The sequence below is a fragment of the Macaca fascicularis genome, chromosome 11 (assembly GCF_037993035.2).
Source record: "Macaca fascicularis isolate 582-1 chromosome 11, T2T-MFA8v1.1".
NCBI lineage: Eukaryota > Metazoa > Chordata > Mammalia > Primates > Cercopithecidae > Macaca > Macaca fascicularis.
Genome location: NC_088385.1, coordinates 118,893,314 through 118,915,328, shown reverse-complemented (window position 1 = coordinate 118,915,328; position 22,015 = coordinate 118,893,314). Strand labels below are relative to the sequence as shown.

At 40.8% G+C, this 22,015-nt stretch overlaps 1 protein-coding gene and 1 pseudogene across 27 annotated transcripts in view; both read left to right on the top strand.

The window, feature by feature from the left end:
- The window catches only part of TMEM116 (transmembrane protein 116), a 109,189-nt gene that overhangs the window by 237 nt on the left and 86,937 nt on the right, over positions 1 to 22,015 (top strand). For 9 of the 27 annotated variants that reach the window (XR_012420691.1, XR_012420690.1, XM_045365986.3 and 6 more), the window contains exons 1-3: positions 13,043 to 13,151; positions 13,798 to 13,844; positions 15,563 to 15,626. Coding sequence is in view for 13 of the 27 variants with exons in the window: in XM_045365986.3 (XP_045221921.2) it covers positions 13,104 to 13,151; positions 13,798 to 13,844; positions 15,563 to 15,626 (159 nt within the window). In the remaining 14 variants the exon portion in view is untranslated. Of the gene's footprint in view, positions 1 to 8,882; positions 9,003 to 13,042; positions 13,152 to 13,797; positions 13,845 to 15,562; positions 15,627 to 22,015 lie in introns of those variants that run through there. The other 18 variants (XR_012420692.1, XM_074007910.1, XM_065525265.2 and 15 more) reach the window with 5 other exon arrangements.
- Positions 18,335 to 18,842, top strand: LOC141408113 (immediate early response 3-interacting protein 1 pseudogene; annotated as a pseudogene).

Sequence of the window (22,015 nt, the reverse complement as noted above, 5' to 3'; positions counted from 1 at the left end):
TCCGTCACCGCCCTGACCCAAGCGGGCAGTGGCTACGCGGCTTCCCTGAGCTTCTTGGCCAGGCTTGGCGGTTAGTGTGGCAGGCAGGGCCGTCTTAGACCCGCCCTGAGGTGAGCACCTCCCCTGGGAGACGCCAGGCTCCTGGGATCCGCCCAGCCAAGGCCCACCCTCCAGGAACCCCAGACGCAATTCTAGTAATTGTGTTCCACAGGTAGTCACTCGGTCCTTGGCTTGTGCCAGACGCTGGCTTTGCCTGCGAGGCTACGGAATAGACAGAAACAAGACAGTTCTGTGTTGAAGGCACGCACCTTGTTGGGGGAGGAGGCGGCATAGGAATAATCATCTAAGCAGTGCAGTGTAATTGCTGTAAAATATTATTTCTGGCTGGACGCGTTGACTCACGCCTGTAATCCCAGCACTTTGGGAGGCCGAGGCAGGTGGATTGCCAGAGGTCAGGAGTTCGAGACCAGCCTGGCCAACATGGTGAAACACCGTCTGTACTAAAAATACAAAAATCAGGCGAGTGTGGTGGCACGTGCCTGTAATCCCAGCTACTCAGGAGGCTGAGGCAGGAGAATTGCATGAACCCAAGGGGCGGAGGTTCGAGTGAGCCGAGATTGCACCATTGCACTTCAGCCTAGGTGACAGAGCGAGACAAGGTCTCAGAAAAAAAAGAAAAGAAATTTAAAAAAGACTGTATTTGCTTATTGTAAAGAGGCAGGGATTCAGCCAGCCCTGCTCAGGAGCATCAGAGGAGGTTGTAGACAGGAGGTGACTTTTGAGCTGGACCTTGAAATAAGACGGGGTGTGCATGAGGCAAAGAGAAACAGGGCATTTCTAGCAATGGGAAAATTATGCACAGGCATATTGGGGAACTGGTTGAGATCAGTCTGTGTAAAGGCGAACTGGGGCAGCAGCTGCTGCCACTCTTTTTTATTTTGGTTGGTTATTACTGAGCTTCCATGGGGCGGATTTGAAAAGGTCTCACCACGCTAAAGAGTTTGGAGTCACCAGAAGTTTTAACCAGGAGAATAAGGTTAGATTTGTGTGTAGACACAGCACTCAGGTCAGCCTGGGCAATGTAATGAAACCTCGTCTCTACGAAAAGTAGAAAAATTAGCCATGTGTGTTAGTGTGTACCTGTGGTCCCAGGTACTTGGGAGGCTGAGGAAGCAGGATCACTTGGACCTGAGAGGTCGAGGCTGCAGTCAGCCCTAATTGCTGTCACTGCACTCCAGTCTGGTCAACAGAGCAAGACTCTGTCTCAAAACAAAAACATTACTCAGGAATGAAGGGAATGGATTGAAAGTGAGAAGATTGGACTGAAGCCAATTAATGGGGTATGGCAGTAGTCTAGTTGGAAGAGGTTAAGGTCATACAGTAGGACATAATAAGGCTGAAGTGTGGATGGAATTGACAAACTTTTAAAGGGTAGAATTCACAAGATTTGATTAACAAATGCATGTAAGAGTAAGAGAACATATACAATGCATTGTAAGGGACTTACTGCTATAATTAACCATTGTATGTATCCAAAATTTATGTGTATAAATAGTCATCAGTGATAACAGGATCCAATCATGGACAACCAGTTTGATTATATATAAATTTTGAAAGAGTCGTGTGTGTGTGTGTGTGTGTTTGGGGAAGTTCAGAAAAATTTGAGTTTGCCCTATTGATGGCAGCCAGCTGCAGCAGGGAGGTATGACTAGGGCTGCACACTCCATGAAGCCTGTGGGAACCCTGCCCCTTCTGAGTTGACTCAGGAGCCCCTGGTGCCATTGTGGCTGCCCTCCCAGGTGTAGGACCTGGGCATCTTTGCAGCCTGCACCCTTGGGGGACCAGCTAGACACCCTACCGCAATCCCTGCAAGCTCAGGAGTGTCTGCTCCCACCGCCTGGCCTCTCTCCACTCTCATGCCCTGCTCCAATGTCAGAGCAGGCTTGGGGCCAAGAATGGCAGCGGGAGGCAGATTGATTCCTGGGTAGAAGAGGGTGAGTCCCCAGTAAGACCCCCACCTTCAGGTCAGGGAGGGCCTGAAGACAGGGGTCCAGGCTGCCAGTCCTGCAGACTGGAGTAGGGACTCGTGGTGCATCTTCTTGGCCTGCCATGGCTGCCCATGGACCAATCGGCATGTACTTCCCTCTGAGGTCCATAAAAGCCCTGGGCTCACCCAGAGCAGGGCAGAGGACTGCCAGAGGACCAAGAGGGCAGAGACCTATGGGTCAACCAGCCTAAGAGAGAAGCTACCCTCTCTGCTGATAGTTGGAGATGATGGAACAACCAGTTGCAGAAAGGACCTACCCTGCCTGCTGAGAGCTGCAGAGACAACCTGTGGGCAGAGAAGAGCCACCCTCTCCAGGGCCTCTTCTGAGAGCTGCAGACATCAGGAAGATCAGTTGCAGAGAGGAGCCACCCTCTCCAGGGCCTCCTCTCTACTGAGAACTGAATACTCGATGGACAACCTGCCTACAGAGAGGAACTACCCACTGCAGGTCTCCTCTGAGCCGCTGTAACGCTCAATAAAGCTCATCTTTGTCTTTTTCACCCTTCATTGTCCACATACCTCATTCTTCCTGGATGCAGGACAAGAACTCGGGCAAAGGCACTGTGGCCACAGAGGTTTCTGGCCAGAAAATGGATACCCCAAAGATCCCGTAACACTATGAGCTACAAGACAAGTGATAGAAGTTAGAAGAGGGGAAAACTATGAACTGAGGTGGTGAAACAAGGCTTTATGTAATTGGTGGAAATAGAGTTAAGGCTTGGAAGAAAGAACATTTTAGAGAACAAGTGGAAAAGGATCAGATGTGGGAATGAACATGATGCTTTGGGAGAATGACTGGCTTGGTTGGAGGGAGTTCTCAAAACGGGAGATAGTAAAACAGTTTTAAGCCCAGGTAGGGGAGAATCTTGAAGTCAAACTAAGAATTTTCTGTTCTGTAGTCTATATGGAGCTATTAAGAGTTTTAAAATTTCTTTATAAAACATTTAAACTTTTAAAATTATTCACTTCTCAGTATAAGTAACTTTGGTTATATCTAGTTAGTAGAATTGATCAACAGTGACTATCTAGTCATGGTTAGTTTAGAAGTAGGTTTTTATTTTTTATTTTTTAATTTTTTTCGAGACAGAGTCACTTGGTCACTCAGGCTGGAGTTCAGAGGCCTGACCTCAGCTCATTGCAACCTCTACCTCCTGGGTTCAAGTGATTTTCCTACCTCAGCCTCCTGAGTATCTGGGATTACAGACGTCTGCCACCACACCTGGCTAATTTTTTTTTTTTTTTGTATTTTTAGTAGAGATGGGGTTTCACCATGTTGGCCAGGCTCATCTTGAACTCCTGACCTCAAATGATCCACCCGCCTCGGCCTCCCAAAGTGCTGGGATTACAGGCGTGAGCCACCATGCCTGGCCTAAAAGTAGGTTTTGTAGAAGTAAGGGAAGAGGATTGGTTGGATAGGGAAAGGAAAAATTGGCACTTTTGCTATAAACTGCAAAAGTAATTGTCCCAATCCTTCCTTTGAATAGCACTCTGGTCCTAGTCAGTTGTGTTAAGATATAATTAGATTTTTGGGCTGGGCACGGTGGCTCACACCTGTAATCCTAGCGCTTTGGGAGCCCAAGGCGGGTGGATCACCTGAGGTCAGAAGTTTGAGACCAGACTGGCCAACATGGTGAAACCCTGTCTTTACTAAAAATATAAAAATTTGCCGGGTGCAGTGGTGGGCACCTGTAATCACAGCTACTCAGGAGGCTGAGGCAGGAGAATTGCTTGAATCTGGGAGGTGGAGGTTGCAGTGAGCCGAGATTGCACCATTTCACTCCAGCCTGGGTAATAAGAGTGAAACTCCGTCTAAAAAAAACAATAATAATAATAATAATTAGATTTTTGGCCTCAGGACCTTGATGATGATCTACAAAAATAAACTGAGTATAGTTCCGGCATATTTTGGAAGTCATAAAATCGCACAGTTGACACTGATGTGGAAAATCAAGAGTTACCCTGGGTGTTGTATGGAGGTGAAGAGGAGGGGGCATGTTGCATGAATGTCCACAAGACTCACCATAGCAACTGGAGTGAAGAGAAAGAAAAATAGCATGATTGGCTAAGGCAATTAATATATAAATTCCCATTTTTCTGTCCTTAAGCCAGTGAGGCCCCAGTTTCACTGACCTCTTTGCTATTCCTGGTATACACAATGCATGTCCCTTACCTCAAGACCTTTGTATTTTCTCCCTCTGGAATGCTTTCTTTTAGGATATCCACATGGCTGACTACTTGACTTCCCTCAAGTCTTTGCTGAAACCTCAACCTCCTACTGAGACCTATCCTGAGCATCTTTTAAAAATTGCTTCTACCTGACTGCCCTGCTTTCCATCTCCTTTCCCCTCATTATTTTTTTCCATAGTACTTTCAACTTGTAACACACTATATAATTTGCTTAGTTTGATTTTGCTTATTACCTTTCCTGTGAGGCCTAAATTTTTTTTTTTTTGTCTGAAGGAGAAACTATTCCATGTCTGTGTCTCAAAATACTTTTGGCTCTTTTTACATTCCCTTCTTGGACCACATGCAAGCAGACTTCAAAAAGTTCATGGAAAAAATGAGATTAAGGCCAGATGCAGTGCCTCACACCTGTAATCCCAGCACTTTAGGAGCCTGAGGCAAGAAGATGCTTGAACCCAGGAGGTCAATACCAGCGTGGGCAACATAGGGAGACCCCATCTCTACAAGCAATTTAAACAACTTTTAGCTAGACATGGTGGCACATGCCTGTGGTCCCAGCTACTCAGGAGGCTGAGGTGGGAGGACCCTTGAGCCCAGGAGTTTGAGACCAGCCTGGGCAACATAATGAGACCTTGCCTCTAACAACAACAACAAATCAGCACAGAAGATTATATGTGTTGGGATGTTTATTGCTGCATTGTTTGCAGAAAACAAAAATAATCTGCATGTCCATCATTAGAAGAATTGCTGGATAAATGATTTTATGTGGAATATTATGTAACAATCAAAATGGATTATAACTATTTCTATTAAAGCAGAAAGATATCTGTGAAATAGTGTGAAAAGCAATGTGTACAGAAACATATGATCCCATTTTTAAAAACCCTGCCGCCTCAGCAATACCCCTTGCCATATATGTGTGTATATATTTGAATGTGTATTGCTGAGCATAGAGAAAAAATACAGAGAAATACACTAGGATTTAACATTGGGTACAGTCTGAGGGAGTGGAGAGAAAGCACATAAGACTAATAAAAGGAAAAAATTATGGCATAATGCTGAGAAAAAAGAATAGAATGTAAAATACTAGCTGCAGTTACTGCAAATTTGTAAAAATGGAATATGCATATAGGCAAGAATTAAATCATTGTTTTAGCGAGATAATAGGACTACAGGAAACTTTTTACTTTGGATTTCTATTATGTTAATACTGTTTTTGCAATAAAATAACATTTAAAAACTCAGAGTTTAACATTCAGGAATCAAGTCACATCAGCAGAAATGTTCCTTCTTTTGTCCCACTTTCAACTCATGTTATTTTGTCTTATTTATGTAGTTTTGTAAATGACCTGAAATATTATCTAAGTCAAAGAGGGATATAAGTAAGTAAATAAAAATAACCTAACTCTTGTCAGTCTCATCTTTTAGTACTGTATATTGCCATTGTGTTAATATTCACAATTTTATCATGTAAAATTAGGATAGTAATAATTCATAGGATTGTGAGTAGATGAAATTAGTTAATGCATATGAAGCATTGAGAGTGGTGCCTGGCATAAAGTATGTACTCACTAAAGCCTTTATAATGCTCAGGAATTTATAATGGCACTTCTGCAGGATAAAATCCAAATGCAACAGCCTCCATAACCTAGTTATAAAAGCTATCTAAATAGAAATGCATTTATAATAATACATGTAGCAACTGAACTTTTGAAATGTACCCAATCCAAGTTGAGACATGGAAGTGTAACTACCCACTGAATTTCAAAGTACAAAATTAAAAATGTAAAATATCTCAATGACATCCTTACATTGATTACACATTGCAGTGATAATAATTGGGATACTTCAGTTAAATAAAATATGTTGTTATTACTTTTTGAGACAGGATCTCACTGTCACCCAGGTTGGCATGCAGTGGCCCAATCTTGACTCACTGCAACTTCTGCCTCACCCCAATCCTCCACCTCTGGGGTCAAGCGAACCTCCCGCCTCCACCTCCTGAGTAGCTGGGACCGAAGGCGCATGCCACCAAGCCCAGCTCATTTTTGTATTTTTTTGTAGAAATGGGGCTTCACCATGTTGTCTGGTCTTGAACTCCTGAGCTCAAGCGATTCGCTTACCTTGGCCTCCCAAAGTTCTGGGACTACAGGTGTGAGCCACCCCACCCAGCCAATAAGTGTATTATTAAAATTAATTTCAGTCAGGCGCAGTGGCTCACGCCTGTAATCCCAACATTTTGGGAGGCCAAGGCTAGAGGATAACTTGAGACCAGCCTGGTCAACACAGCAATACCTCATCTCTACAACAAATTTAAAAATCAGCCAGGCATGATAGGAGGCACGCATTCCTAGCTACTTGGGAGGTAGAAGTGGGAGGATCTCTGGGCCCAGAAGTTTGATACTGCAGTGAGCTATGATTGTACCATTATAATTAAACAAGAGTGACAGAGTGAGACCCTGTCTCAAAAAAAAAAAAAAAAAAGTCACTTATTTTTTCTTGCTTTTTTATGTTGCGTTTAGAAAATTTAAGATTACATATGTGACACACGTTATGTTTCTATTGGATAGTAGCACTTAAGATTTTAAAAATAAGATAATTGTTATATTCTTCATCTTAATCTCTGCCCTGTTGGTTTTTTAGACCCAAGTACAGTATACTTACATTTATTTCTATTAACTTTTATTTAATAAAACTCATTCTGAAGTGTTTAGATCTTTTTAGATCTTAAGTCTGTCATTCCTCACAAGTTTGGTACATTGTTGAGTAAATATTCAACAAATACTGAGTGCCTCTTCTAAGCACTGTTTTAGGTACTGGAGATACTGTATCTCCAGATATCCAAAATAATATTGTGTAATAATTTAGATAATAGGCCGGGCGCGGTGGCTGATTCCTGTAATCCCAGCACTTTGGGAGGCCGAGGCAGGTGGATCACTTGAGATCAGGAGTTTGAGACCAGCCTGGCCAACATGGTAAAACCGTGTCTCTACTAAAAGTGCAAAAATTAGCCAGGCGTGGTGGCTGGCGCCTGTAGTCCCAGCTACTTAGGAGGCTGACACAGGAGAATTGCTTGAACCCAGGAGGTGGGGGTTGCAGTGAGCTGAGATTGCACCACTGCACTCCAGCCTGGACAACAGAGCGAGACTCTGTCTCAAAAAAAAAAAAAAAAAAAGTTAGATAATATCCCAAATATCCTTGCAACATACAATCAATATAAATATGTCATTGAGATATTTTACACCCTTTCTTTTATACTTTGAAATTCAGTGGATATTTACACTTACAACATGTCTCAACTTGGATTGGCCACATTTCAAAAGCTCGACAACTACAGGTATTATTATAAATAGCATTTTATTTAGAACGCAACAGATAAGTTACCTGCCCTCAAGGAAGTTATAGTCTATTGGGGGAATCCGACAACAAACATATAACCAAGGTACTTGGAAATTTGATAAATGTTACATTTCAGAGATGATATTTGAGCTGATACTTGAAGGATGAGAAGGACCCCATTGTGATTATCTGGCGGAAGGGGCACTCAAGACAGGAAACAACTGTTGCAAATGATCTGAAGTGGAAAAATGCTTGATGTGTTGGAGGAATACACAGTGGTAGGCAGACTCTTAAGATGACCTCCAGTGATCCCTGCCTCTGGATGTTCGTGTTCTTGTATAATCCCTTAGTAAGATCTATGACCAAAACAATATGCTAAAGGTGATGGGATCTTGCTTCAGTGATTTGTTTACATAAGATTGTACCTTCCATCTTTCTAGGAGAAGATCTTGCGGAAGTCCATATGGCAAGGAACTGAGTGAAGCCTTTCGGTAACAGCTAGGAACCGAGGCCCTCAGTCTAACAGCCCTCATAGAACTGAATTACAACAATGACATGAGCTTGGAGCCAGATTCTTCCCTATTTGAGCCTTCAAATGAGGGAGGCTCTACCTGTGGCCGATATCTTGATTATAGCCTTTTGAGGGACCCTGAAGTAGAGGACCCAGTTAAGCCATGCCATGGACTTCTGACCCACAGAAGCTGTGAGATAATAAATGTGTATTTTAAGCCACCAAATTTGTAGAAAATTGTTATGCAACAATAGATACGTAATACTCATTTGATAAATATGCTCACTATGTTTTATTTCAAGTCATTGATGAAAATGTTTTACAGAACAGTGCCAAGTCAGTATGCTGGTTCATATCAATAGAAGTCATTGCTAGGTTAATATTGATCAATTACTTAGCATTCACTTAGGTTTATTTGTGCAGTGAATGACCTTAATTATGCTTCTACTTTGTCTACTTTGTTTTTCTTTTTTCTTTTTAAGAGACAGGGTCTCATTATGTGGTGTGATCATAACTCTTTGTAACCTCAAACTCAAGTTATCCTCCCACCTCAGCCTCCCGAGTTGCTAGGACTACAGGCATGTGCCACCATACCTGGGTAATTTTTTACTTTATTTTTTGTAGAAACAAGATCTTACCGTGTCACCCAGGCTGAAGTGCAGTAGTGTGATCGTAACTCACCAAAGCCTCAAACTCCTGGGCTCAAGGGACCCTTCCACCTCAGTCTCCTGAGTAACTGTGATTACAGCATGAGTCACTGCATCCAGCCTATATTTTCTAATTTTTTTTTTTTTTTTTTAGATGGAGTTGCTCTGTCATCCAAGCTGGGGTGTGGTGGTGCTATCTCGGCTCGCTGCAACCTCCACCTCCCGGGTCCAAGCAATTCTTCTGCCTCAGCCTCCCTGGTAGCTGGGATTACAGGCATGTGCCACCACACCTGGCTAATTTTTGTATTTTTAGTAAAGATGGGGTTTCTCCATGTTGGCCAGGCTGATCTTGAACTCCTGACATCGGATGATCTGCCTGTCTCAGCCTCCCAAAGTGCTGGGATTACAGGCATGAGCCACCGCACCTGGCCTGTTTTCTAATTTTTATTGCATGAAATGTCTCACCAAATGCTTTGTTAGAATTTCAGATATATGTCTAGTAATTCTATCCAAAAAGAGAACAGATTAGTCTGGCATTATTATTATTTTGAGACAGGTTCTCCCTCTGTTGCCCAGGCTGGAGTGCAGTGGTGCAATCATGATTCACTGCAGCCTCAAACTCCTGGGCTCAAACGGTTCTCCTATCTCAGCCTTTATAGTAGCTAGGACTATAGGCATGTGCCACCATGCCTGACTGATTTTTGTATTTTTTGTAGAGATGGGGTTTTATTATGTTGTCTGGGCCGATCTTGACCTCCTGGTCTCAAGTGATCCTTCCTGCCTTGACCTCTAGTGTTGAGATTATAGGTGTGACCCACTGCACCCAGCCTTTTTTTTTTTTTTTTTTTTTAGGTAAACCCATGCCGACTTAGCAGTTACTTTTTTTTTTCTAATTGTTTGCAAACACATCTTTTGGACAATTCATTCTAGATTCTTATTTGGGATCAATACTAAGATCCTTGATGTATGGTTTGGTTTGCAGATTTCACCATCTTTTTGCCTTTAATTTAGTTATCACCAGGTTTCTAGCAACTTTCCCATTTTTACATGAACTCTCAAATTTTTCTCAAATGGTTTATTAGGTTAACTGGCAAGTTTTATCAAAATTCTGGAGTGTAATTTGTTCAGTCCAGGAGTGGTGGATTTATTTAGAGTAGTCAAGTGCCCTCTTACAATCTTTATCTTCAGTTCCCTCTTACAATGTTTGTTTTATACTTTATATTCTGAGTATTATCCTTTTTAGTCAGACAGAAACATATCCATTAATCATTACACCATGAATTCTAGCACTGGGCATTTCCTTCCTTGCTTTTGTTCCTAACTTCATTTTATTGGCAATAATGTTACTAAGATATAACTCAAAAGCACTTCTTGTTGCCCAGGCTGGAGTGCAATGGTACAATCTTGGCTCACTGCAACCTCCACCTCCTGGGTTCAAGCAATTCTCCTGCCTCAGCCTCCTGAGTAGCTAGCTGGCATTACAGGCACCTGCCACCATGCCCAGCTAATTATTTGTATTTAGTAGAGATGGGATTTCACCATGTTAAGTCAGGCTGGTCTTGAATTCCTGTCCTCAGGTGATCCACCCACCTCGGCCTCCCAAAGTGGTGGGATTATAGGCATGCTCCACCATGCCTGGCCCTAGAAATCTTTAAATGTTATTTTTAGAAAACTTTTTGGTTAAATAAAAATATTTTACAAAGGCAAGTGTCTTTCTTGACTTTGAGTAACTTGCTCATGATAGCAATTTTATGAATATGTGTTAACTTCAATTGATATGTAATATATAGTAGCCCAATAAGTTAAGAATTGGGATAGGTTTGAACTTGCTAAGGAGCTTTTATTTATTTATTTATTTTTGAGATGAACTCTTGTTCTGTCATCCAGGCTGGAGTGCAGTGGCATGATCTTGGCTCACTGCAACTTCCACCTTCCGAGTTCAAGCAATTCTCTGTCTCAGCCTCCCTAGTAGCTGGGATTCCAGGCGCCTGCCACCATACCCAGCTAATTTTTGTATTTTTAGTAGAGATGGGGTTTCACCATCTTGGCCAGGCTGGTCTTGAACTCCTGACCTTGTGATCCACCCGCCTTGGCCTCCAAAAGTATTGGTATTAATAGACGTGAGCCACCACACCCGGCTGTTTTTTGGTTTTGTTTTTGTTTTTGTTGTTGTTGTTATAAACACAGGGTTTCACTCTGTCACCCAGGCTGGAGTGTGAGTGCAGTGGTGCAAACACAGTTCACTGTAGCCTGGACCTCTTGACCTCAAGAGATCCTCTTGCCTCAGCCTGCTGAGTAATTGGGACCGCAGGCATGCAAGGAGCTTTTTGCTAAAAAGAGATAAAGGAAAACAAAGTAAATATCACCTACTTCATCATTTGAGCTTAGGTTAGCCTTTTTAGAAAAGGAAGATGGCAAGATTGTTTCCAAAGATACTTCAAAGGGACAAAGTACTGAATATACAGCAAGCAGGGGATTAATTTTGATAGAAAAACTGGAAAGTAAATCCCCAAATGTTGGTAGATGGTATAGATGTTTTAGAAGAGAATGCCAAAGAGAAAAGTTATTCATCATTGATTGTCCTGACAAGAGCAGCAGACTAATTTGGCATGGCTGTTCTCTGAACAACATGAGATTTGTTCTTGACTGAAACAACGGTCCTTTGTCTCAAAGCATTTTCTTATCACTTGGTGAAACTGTCAGTAGTCTCCTCACCTTTATGAGGTAAGACGTGTGTGTAGAGGCCTTAAAATACTTCCTAAGACTTTATGCTGGGGATTTCTGATCTAGAAATTTCCTGGTATTTTTATTTATTTGTTTACCTAACAATTTAAGCAAAGTGATTAGAACGTAACCTTTATTTAACAATGTCTGGTCTTCCACTATAGACTATAATCTTTTTGTTGGTTTGGTTTGGTTTGGTTTCTGTTTTGTTTTATTTTTATTTATTTATTATTTTGAGATGGAGTCTCGCTCTATCATCCAGGCTGGAGTGCAGTGTCATGATCTTGGCTTACTGCAGCCTCCACCTCCTGGATTCAAGTGATTCTCATGCCTCAGCCTCCCGAGTAGCTGGGATTACAGGTGCATGCCACCCCGCCTGGGTAATATTGGTATTTTTAGTAGAGACAAGGTTTTGCCATGTTGGCCAGGCTGGTCTCAAATTCCTAACCTCAAGTGATCCACCCGACTTGACCTCCCAAAGTGCTGGGATTACAGGCGTGGGCCAGCACACCTGGCTGTGTTTTATTTTGTTTTAGAAATGGTGTTTTGCTGTGCTGCCCAGGTTGGAGTGCAATGACTGTTCACAGGAACAGTCATAGCACACTGCAGCCTCAAACTCCTGGCCTCAAGAGACCCTTCTGCCTCCACCTCCCAAGTAGCCAGGACCACAGGTGCATGACATTGCATCTGCCTGTTTTTTGTTTTGCTTTGGACTGTAATTTTAACCTGATATGAATAAATTAGTCATGTATTTAAATTACTCTAGTCATGCAAGTGATTTAATTTGTTATCAATAAGGATTTGTAGACTATATGCAATTATAGCTAGATGAAAGATAAATTACTCAGATGAATGGTCTTCCTTCTGCTCTCTTTTTTCCTCCAGTCTTTGTCCAAATTTTATCAGTTCTTCCAAATCCTCTTTGAATGCTACTCTGTGTAGGTATATTCTTGCTGTGCACAGATCATTTGAATTTTTGGTATTCAGGCCATTTTTCCTACTATATTATAAGCTGTTAGAAGGCTGGGTCTGTATCTTATTTATCTCTGTATCTTCCATAACACACTGCTTTGCACAAAGTTGATATTTAAGCATCAGTGTATTAATGAATAATGTAATTGATGACAAACATTAATAACCACCTCAGCTTTCCACTAGTATTACTAAAACTTTATTAATTGAGTGAATATGCAATCTCTCTTTTCCATCACAGGCTTCTGTCTCTAAACAAGGGCAAATTTTAGGGAGACCTCCTTTCTATCCCATTTATTTCTCCCCCCACCCCTTTTTTTAGTTCCATTTCTCTATTGCAGCTCTATTTATCTTTTCACTATGACTCATTCTTTTTTTCTCAATCCTGCCCCTTCTGTGTCTGTCTGTTTTTTATTACTCTGCCTCTTGCTCCTTTTAATTCCTAATGCCACTTACAACTTTGTTTTCCTGTCACCTGGTCTTTCTGTTTTCGTTCTTTCTGTTTGGCTTTCTCCTGCACTTGTCAGTACCTCTCTCCTTGCCCTCAAGGTACAGGGCAGGATTAGGTATAGGAGGAGCCCAACTGGGGTAGGGGTGGAGCCACCTGTTCACTGCTTCAGGATTCAGAACCTGACTAGGAAGGATCGGCTGCTCAAGGGTAGCTGGGACTGAAGTCCCTATGACCTTTTCACTAGAGGCTAGCATTCTGGAGGACAGTTGGGACTTGGTAAGCTCAGAAGCTCTCCCTGTCTTCCTTTGTGTTCTCCCTTTCTTCTTTCCTGTTCTGCATTTTTCACTCACAGTCTCTCTCTCCATACTACTAACTTTTCTTCAGTTTCTCTGTTTTACTGTTATTCTCTTTCCTCTTTCTTCCTATCAGTGAACTCTAGTATTTGTCTTTTCTCTTACCTATTCTTTCCACACATCTCTGTATTCTCTGTCAACATTTTTCCTACCCCCTCTCCATTTTGTTCTTCCTTTTATTAGTTTTCTCACCCAGGTTTCTTTTTTCTTAAACTTCTGGCCTCAAGTGATCCTTTTACCTCAGCCTCTCAAAGTGTCGGGATTACAGGTATGAGCCACAGTGCCTGGCTAGCTTGCTTTTTTCATTTAGTCATTTTTAATCCACATCTCTATTTTTTAAAAAATCATACTATTTCCCAGAGAAACAGAAATAAGAGAGGAAAAAAGGAGCACCTTGTCTTTCCCGGGGCCCGTTCAGCCTTTGACTCATTCTCAGGCTTGTAGTACGTTTTGAGATTAGGCTTTGAAGAAAATTTATTCTGTATAGATAGTTAATAATGAACATAGAGTTAGGTTGAATATTCAATGTAAAAGGTTTAATTTTATTCTTTTTTCCTTGTTTTATTTAGGTTTTTCCTGCAATACAGTGGATACAATTTGTCATGGCTACTCTGAGGTATGTTTATTTAATCTCATATAACTAAACTAGTATAAGCACAATTGGTCAATTCTGTAGTTTTCCACATTTCCCCCTCGGGGATTTGCTTTTACTCTTTAGTTAAAAAGAAATGATGTTCTTTATCATGTTGATATCTTCTTACTAATAAAATGACAACATTAACAACAATAACAACAAAAAACTGATTAAAGGATAACATCTGAACAACAGTGGACAACCTGGTCAACAGGATCAATTGCAAAATCAATAGCAAAGTGCTTACTTAAGCAGTATCTATGCTAAAAATTGGAATGACACAGAGAAAATAGGCAGGGCTGAGCTCACACCTATAATCCCAACACTTTGGGAGACTGAGGTGGGCAGATCGCTTGAGCTCAGGAATTTGAGACCATCCTGGGCAACATGGTGAAACCCTGTCCCTACAAAAAACAAAACAAAACAGAAAACAAAAAACCATAAAAATAGCTGGACATGGTGGTATGTGCCTGTAGTTCCAGCTACTCAGGAGGAGCTGTGATTGTGCCACTGCACTCCAGCCTGGTTGACAGAGCAAGACCCTATCTCAAAACAGATTAAAAAAAAAAAAAAAAAAAAAGATTGACATGGCCTCTGGATAAGGAAAACATGCAAATTTGTGAAGCATTCTATATTTGTTTAAAAGTATTGGCTGGGCCGGGCACGGTGGCTCAAGCCTGTAATCCCAGCACTTTGGGAGGCCGAGACGGGCGGATCACGAGGTCAGAAGATCGAGACCATCCTGGCTAACACGGTGAAACCCCGTCTCTACTAAAAAATACAAAAAACTAGCCGGGCGAGGTGGCAGGCGCCTGTAGTCCCAGCTACTCGGGAGGCTGAGGCAGGAGAATGGCGCAAACCTGGGAGGCGGAGCTTGCAGTGAGCTGAGATCGCTCCACTGCACTCCAGCCTGGGTGACAGAATGAGACTCCGTCTCAAAAAAAAAAAAAAAAAAAAATTGGCTGGATATGGTGACCCATGCCTGTAATCCCAGCATTTTTGGAGGCCAAGGCAGGAGGATGACCTGAGCCCAGGAGTTTGAGACCAGCCTGGGCAACATAGTGAGACCCTGTCTCTACAAAAATTTTTTTTAAAATGAGCTGGGCATGGTAGCAGATGCCCGTAGTTCCAGCTACTCAGGAGACTGAGGTGGGAAGATCACTTTAGCCCAGGAGTTGGAGGCTGCAGTGAGCTGTGATTATACCACTGTACTCTAGCCTGGGTGACAGAAGGAGACCCTGTCTCTAAAAATAAAAATAAAAATAAAAAAATATGTGCAGGGCTGGGCATGGTGGCTCACACCTGCAATCTCAGTGCTTGAGAGGCCAAAGTGGGAAGATCCCATGAGGCCAGGAGTTTGAGACCAGCCTGGGCAACATAGCAAGATCCTGCCTCTACAAAAAATAAAATAATTAGCCAGTTGTGGTGATGCACACCTCTAGTCTTAGCTATTAAGGAGGCTGAGACAGGAGGATCACTGGGGCCCAGGAGTTCAAGGTTACGTGAGCTATAATGGCACCACTGCACTCCATCCTGGCTGACATAGCAAGACCCCATATCTAAAAATTTTTTTTAATGCAGTTTATTTTATATCAATCATGCCAATAAAACTGTAAAAAAAAAAATCCCAAAATTAATAACAAAAACCATGGCACTCCATTGTCCTGCTTTAATGATCAGTCATCTTCTAAATCTCTCAGTGTTATAGGTTCAAGTTCACTTATTGCCTATGCTGTATTCCAGAATATACAGAAATCTCCAGAGGTGAGTGATTTCTCTTTGTATTGGATTTGAACTTTTTAGTGACTTAGTCTCCAAAACAAATAACAGATGTTACCTATAAATGGTGAAATAATTCTATGAATTACTTTTAAATTTGTCATGATGATACAATGAGATATTTTTGGCTTGGTCAATAGAGCTCCCTTTTCTTCTAGGTAATTATTTTAGCTATAACTTCGAATTCTGAGAGATTAACATTTTTTTTTTTTTTTTTTTTTGAGACGGAGTCTTGCTCTGTCACCCAGGTTGGAGTGCAGTGGCGCAATCTCGGCTCACTGCAAGCTCCACCTCCCAGGTTCATGCCATTCTCCTGCCTCAGCCTCCTGAGTAGCTGGGACTACAGGCGCCTGCCACCATGCCTGGCTGATTTTCTGTATTTTTAGTAGAGATGGGGTTTCACCATGTTAGCCAGGATGGTCTCGATCTCCTGACCTTGTGATCCGCCCACCTCGGCCTCCCAAAGTACTGGGATTACAGGCGTGAGCCACCACACCCGGCCCCGAGATTAACTATTAAATGTGGATTTCTTTGGTATGTGTTAATTGCTAAGGCTAAGGAAACAGAATGTTGTCTGACCAATATTCACTCTAAGCATAGCAGGAGCCTGCCTAGAGGTGAGTTCTCGGATTTTGATACTTTAGTAAAATTGCTACTGGGACTAGGAGATAGTTTAAAAACTTTAGTATATGAAACATACTTATTTTGCTTCTCTGGCCTTCTAGGCAATTGCAATTTTATGGTGAAAACAGAGTAAAAATACATCTTAAACTATTCATACCAAAAAGATCAAATTAAAAACCTTCCTGATTAACAGAGTACTAGGGAGAGTGATGTATTTTCTAGCTTAGTAAACAGATTTTAAGAGAAATATAACAGCTATTTTCTAACCAGACCAAATAGCACAAAATTAGGCAAAGCATAGGTCAGGACGTGTATGGGAGAGCTTTTTATATGTGGGAAATGCCATTGGGTTTTATTGGGCCCACTTTAATAATAAAAATAACTTCTGTATGTTAAACGCTTACTATTTTCCAACTATGCTGAGTGCTTTACATACTTTATCTCATTGGTCCTCATCAATCTATAAGAGGGATAGTATTAGGCCCATTTCACAAAAGAGGAAATTGTGGTTCAAGGTCAGGAAATAATTTGTTCAAGTTACACAGTAAGTAGAAGAGCAGGGTTTTTTTTTTTTTTTTTTTTTTTTTTTTTCTTTCTTCTTGAGACGGAGTCTCACCCTGTCACCCAGGCTGGAGTGCAGTGGCACGATCTTGGCTCACTACAACCTCTGCTGCCCAGTTTCAAGTGATTCTTCTGCCTCAACCTCCTGAGTAGCTGGAATTACAGGTGACTGCCACTGTGTCCAACTAATTTTTTTTTTTTTTTTTGAGACAGAGTTTCACTCTTGTTGTCCAGGCTGGAGTGCAGTGGTGCAATCTCGGCTCACTGCAACCTTCGCCTCCTGGATTCAAGCAATTCTCCTGCCTCAGCCAGGGTTTCGCCATCTTGGCCTGATTGATCTTGAACTCCTGACCTCCTGATCCACCTGCCTGGGCCTCCCAAAATGCTGGGATTACAGGTGTGACCCTGGCCAAGAGCAAGGATTTTTAAAAGTCCATACTCTTAACTAATTGCTCTCCAAATTAAAAAAAAAAATTAGTATTTATTATATTCTAGATACATTTGCTCAGTGCTTTCAATGTATTTTTCATTTAATCCTTAAAAAACTTTGAGATGGATATTATTAGTAGTCTACAATAGATGATATTGTAGACAAGGAAACTAAATCCTGGTAAGGTTAGGGGACTTTCCTAAGTTCTTACAGCTAGTAAGTGTTGGAGCTGGAATTTGAATGCAGCCTTGTCTTATTCCAGAGCCTCTCCCCCACACACTTTTAAACCACCAAAATATAATGTCCAATAAAAATGGATTTTGAAGTTTCAGAGGTAGATTGTGACTATGTAAGTCAAACTGGAAAGTAAAAGTCTTGATACTGTATTGTCATTGCCTGCTAAAGTAATTTTAAGTCAAACATCTTCTGATTCAGATTTTCCTAATGTTTATTTCCTTTACTGGAATTTGAGTTCAGATGTGATTAAGTTAATAAAGTATGAGTTACACAATAGAGAGAGCTAAGTTTTATCTCTGAAAGCAGGGTTTCTCAACCTCAGCTTTATTGAGGTTTGGGGCTAGATAATTATTTGTAGTCCTGTACATAAGACGTTTGGCAGCCTTTATCAGCTAGATACTAGTAGTAAACCCTCTGTTCTTCAGTTGTGACAACGAAAAATTTCTTCAAACAACACCAAATGGTCCAGGTGTAGTGGCAGGTGCCTATAGTTCTAGCTACCCAGGAGGCCGAGGTGGGAGGATTGCTTGAGCACAGGAGTTCAAGGCTGCAATGAGCTATGATCATATCACTGCACTCCAGCCTGGGTGACAGAGCAGGACCCTATCTCTTAAAAAGAAAAAAATTGCTGAATGTCCCTGTGAGGGTGGGATCGGGGCGAAATTGTTCTTGTTTGGAAACTACTGTCCGAGGTGACTTTCTGGCATAACAGTCGGTTGGGACTGTATAAAGATATAAGGTGTTGAGGTCTAATTTGGCTTAGGAAGTGACTTTTTTTTCTTATTATTTATAATTAAAACAAAATAGAGATGCTCTTGAGTAGGGAGAGCTCTTGGTTTATTCTGCCCGTGGTTTAAATTAAAGACAAATAGAGAGGAAAGCACCAGCCATGGTGGTGACAAGTCCCTTGTGGCAACAGAGAAGAATCAGTTGGACCTCAGGGGAGCTTGGATGGTCGTGACCTTTACCTTGTACTCACTGCTGCAGGCAGCCCTGCTCTGTGTCAGCGCCATCACCATGCTGCACAAGGAGAGATTCCTCAAGAACATTGGCTGGATAATAGACTAGAGAATTGGTGGATTCGGGGAGGAGCCAGGAATTAAATCTCAGCTAATGAACCATATTCAATCTGTAACAACTGTGATGAGAATGCCATTGATAATAGTAAACTCAATTGCAACTGTGTTACTTTTATTATTTGGATGAATATCCGTGGAGGAAATAGAGACTCAGAAGAGATGCTAGCAGAAGTTATTATTTAGGTCATTATTGGAATAAAGGCTGAGACACGAGGATCACTTGAGCCTGGAAGGCTCAGTAAGTAAGTAAGAAAGAAAGAAAGACTGCAGTAAGACAGACTGCAGTAAGCCGAGATCGCGCCACTGCACTGCAACCTGGGTGACAAAGTGAGACCCTATTTCAAAAAAAAAAAAAAAAAGAAAGAAAAAAAAATCAGATCATGAGAGGCAATAACTCTCCAGGACTGGAATATTTGCTCACTCTTAATAGTAGCTCACTCTGTGCTGAGATTGTTAAAAGAACACATAAGTCTGTTGTTTCTGTTTTTAAAGATATTTTTCTATCTCTCATTTCTCAGGGATGAATTTTTAAAAAATGTTTTGAAGTTCTTTGGGACTTAGCCACGATGTGAGTGCTTATCCCTAGATAAAATTTAAAGGATTTTTAAAAAGTAATTGCCACATGTAAAATGATAAATAGGTAATTTGAGTAATTTTCTTTTGAACCGCTTGATTAATTATGTTGTTTGTATATTGTTTCAGCTATGAATAATTCAAATTTATAGACACTATTGAGGATTAATACTCTCTGATTTATCAAGGAGAATTGTGTTAGTCACATGATGATTTTGTTTTACTTTTTTGATGCATTTATTATTTTATTAATTGGCCTAAATGATGAGACCAGACCAGTATCTACATATTTTCATTGTTAGAAAAATCTACAAAGGTCTACCGTTTTTACAATGATGACTTAAAAAAAAACAGCATAAATATTAGCCTGCAAGAGCAGTTCTAAACAACCACAATTAAACTATACTACACAAGAAGACTGTTGTGAAGCATTTACCTCTACCAAAATCATTCCAGTTCCATTTCTTGGTAAAGTGGCACACTGTGGGTTGTGATTTTTAATTCTTCATTGTGTTTGTCAATAGGATATTCATGCTGGATAGGTTGTCTTTTGTTTATTTTTTTATGTCTCAAATCATCTTGTGGGATTGTTTGCTCATCTCATAGTACAGTTTTAAGCAGAAAGGTTGAAACAATATAAATGGTTTTTGTGAAAATTATTAGTTGCTATATATATGTGTATATATAATATACACACATATACACATATATGTGTATATATAATATACACACATATACACATATATGTGTGTATATATAATATACACACATATACACATATATGTGTATATATAATATACACATATATGTGTATATATAATATACACACACATATGTGTATATATAATATACACACATATACACATATATATACACACACATACACACGTGTGTGTATGTGTGTATATGTGTGTATATATTATATACACACATACACGTGTGTGTGTATTATATGCACACATACACACACGTGTGTGTGTGTGTATATATATAACTTTTTTTTTGAGATGGAGTCTTGCTCTGTAGCCCAGGCTGGAGTGCAGTGGCACAATCTCGCTCACTGCAACCTCCATCTCCCAGGTTCAAGTGATTCTCCTGCCTCAGCCTCCTGAGTAGCTGGGACTACAGGCATGTGCCACCATGCCTGGCTAATTTTTTTGTATTTTTAGTAGAGACAGGGTTTCACCATATTGGTCAGGCTGGTCTCGAACTCCTGACCTCAGGTGATCTGCTCCCCTCAGCCTCCCAAAGTGCTGGGGATTACAGGTATGAGCCACTGCGCCCAGCCTCATAGGGCTATTTCTTGAATTAATGATCAGAATTATGTTCTTGCTCACAAAAGCTGCATGGCCACTTTTCTTCTCCAGGGATTATTTATGTGAAAGTTGATTATATATATATTGGATCATTCTTGTCATACCCAACTAAATCAGAGTCGAGAAGCCAGGGGGAACAAGCTCTCAGAGCACACAGTACCTGCTCCAATAATTAATATTTTCACAAGCCCAGCTACTGAAATGGCTCAATATAACCCTGAGACCAGTTTGACCTTGTAGTTGCTGAAATGACTTGCCTGACTCTTAGGACCAGTTTTACATACCATGGTCACTCACTAATCAGAGTTTGCCAACTCCCAAAACTTTCTCTGGTGCCAGTGAGGTTGCTTTCAAAATAACATGTACTATTTCCCTTTCTAATAAAACTCAGTCATCTCTTTGTTCTTCAGACATGTCCAAGACCACCCAGTCTGTGTGTATGCCCTGAAACACAATTCTTGCTTCCCAAATAAAACATTTTAAATTTAGAGATTTGTCTCTATATATGTCTTGACTTCACCATTTCATATTTAGTCTTAGTTTTTTTAATCTCTTAACAGTTATAAACTTGTGATAGGTAGAATCTGTGACTGTGCCATCCAGCTGGAATTTTAGCAAGCTTACCCAGAGAAAAGGCCATATGTGGTTAACATAATAGCTGATATTTATTAAATGCTTTATACTTTTAAATGTTTTATTACGTATTAGTTCACTTGTTTATGTTTCTGTTAGCCAAGGCAACGTGACCGTCTAACCCTATTAACAAGATATTAATTAGCATCTTACCTCTTTTTCTGGTTTGGGAGAAATATATGAGAAAAATCCTCTTGTACAGGTGGGCTTGGGAGAAAGAGATGAGAAATTCTCTTTTGTATATATAGGGAGATTAGTTCTCGTATTAGGTAATATCTGTTTTTTTTTTTTTTTTTTTTAAATAACAGGATTTTGCAATGTCACTCAGGCCATAGTACATAGCCTACTGTAGCCTCAAACTGCTAGACCTAAGTGATCCTGCCACCTCAGCTTCCTGAATAGCTGGGACTACAGGTGCATGCCACCATAGCCAGCTAATTTTTTTAATTTTTAATTTTGTAGAGACAGGGGTCTCGTTTATGTTGCCAAGGCTGGCCTGGAACTCCTGGCTTCATTCAGTCTTCCCGCCTCAGCCTCACAAAGTGCTGGGATTATAGGCTTGAGCCACAATGCTTGGCCAGGACTTTAAAATTTGTAAATGTATTTTTTTATTGTGAGATATATCAGACATGAACTAGAATGCATGAAACATATATGTACTGTTTAAAGAATGATTATAAACAAACACTAGTGACAAGAAATGGAACATTACCTGTACCTCCAGACATATACCTGTTGAGGTTCTTCCCAATCACAGCTCTCCCTCTCACCTTTAGAGATAATCAGTATCCAGATTTTTGTGATAAGCATTTTTTTACTCTTATGTACAGTTTACCAGAAATGTATGTATGTTTAAACAATTTAGTTTTGCTCATTTTTGAACTCGATATAAATGGAATAATGCTATATGTATTTTTGTAT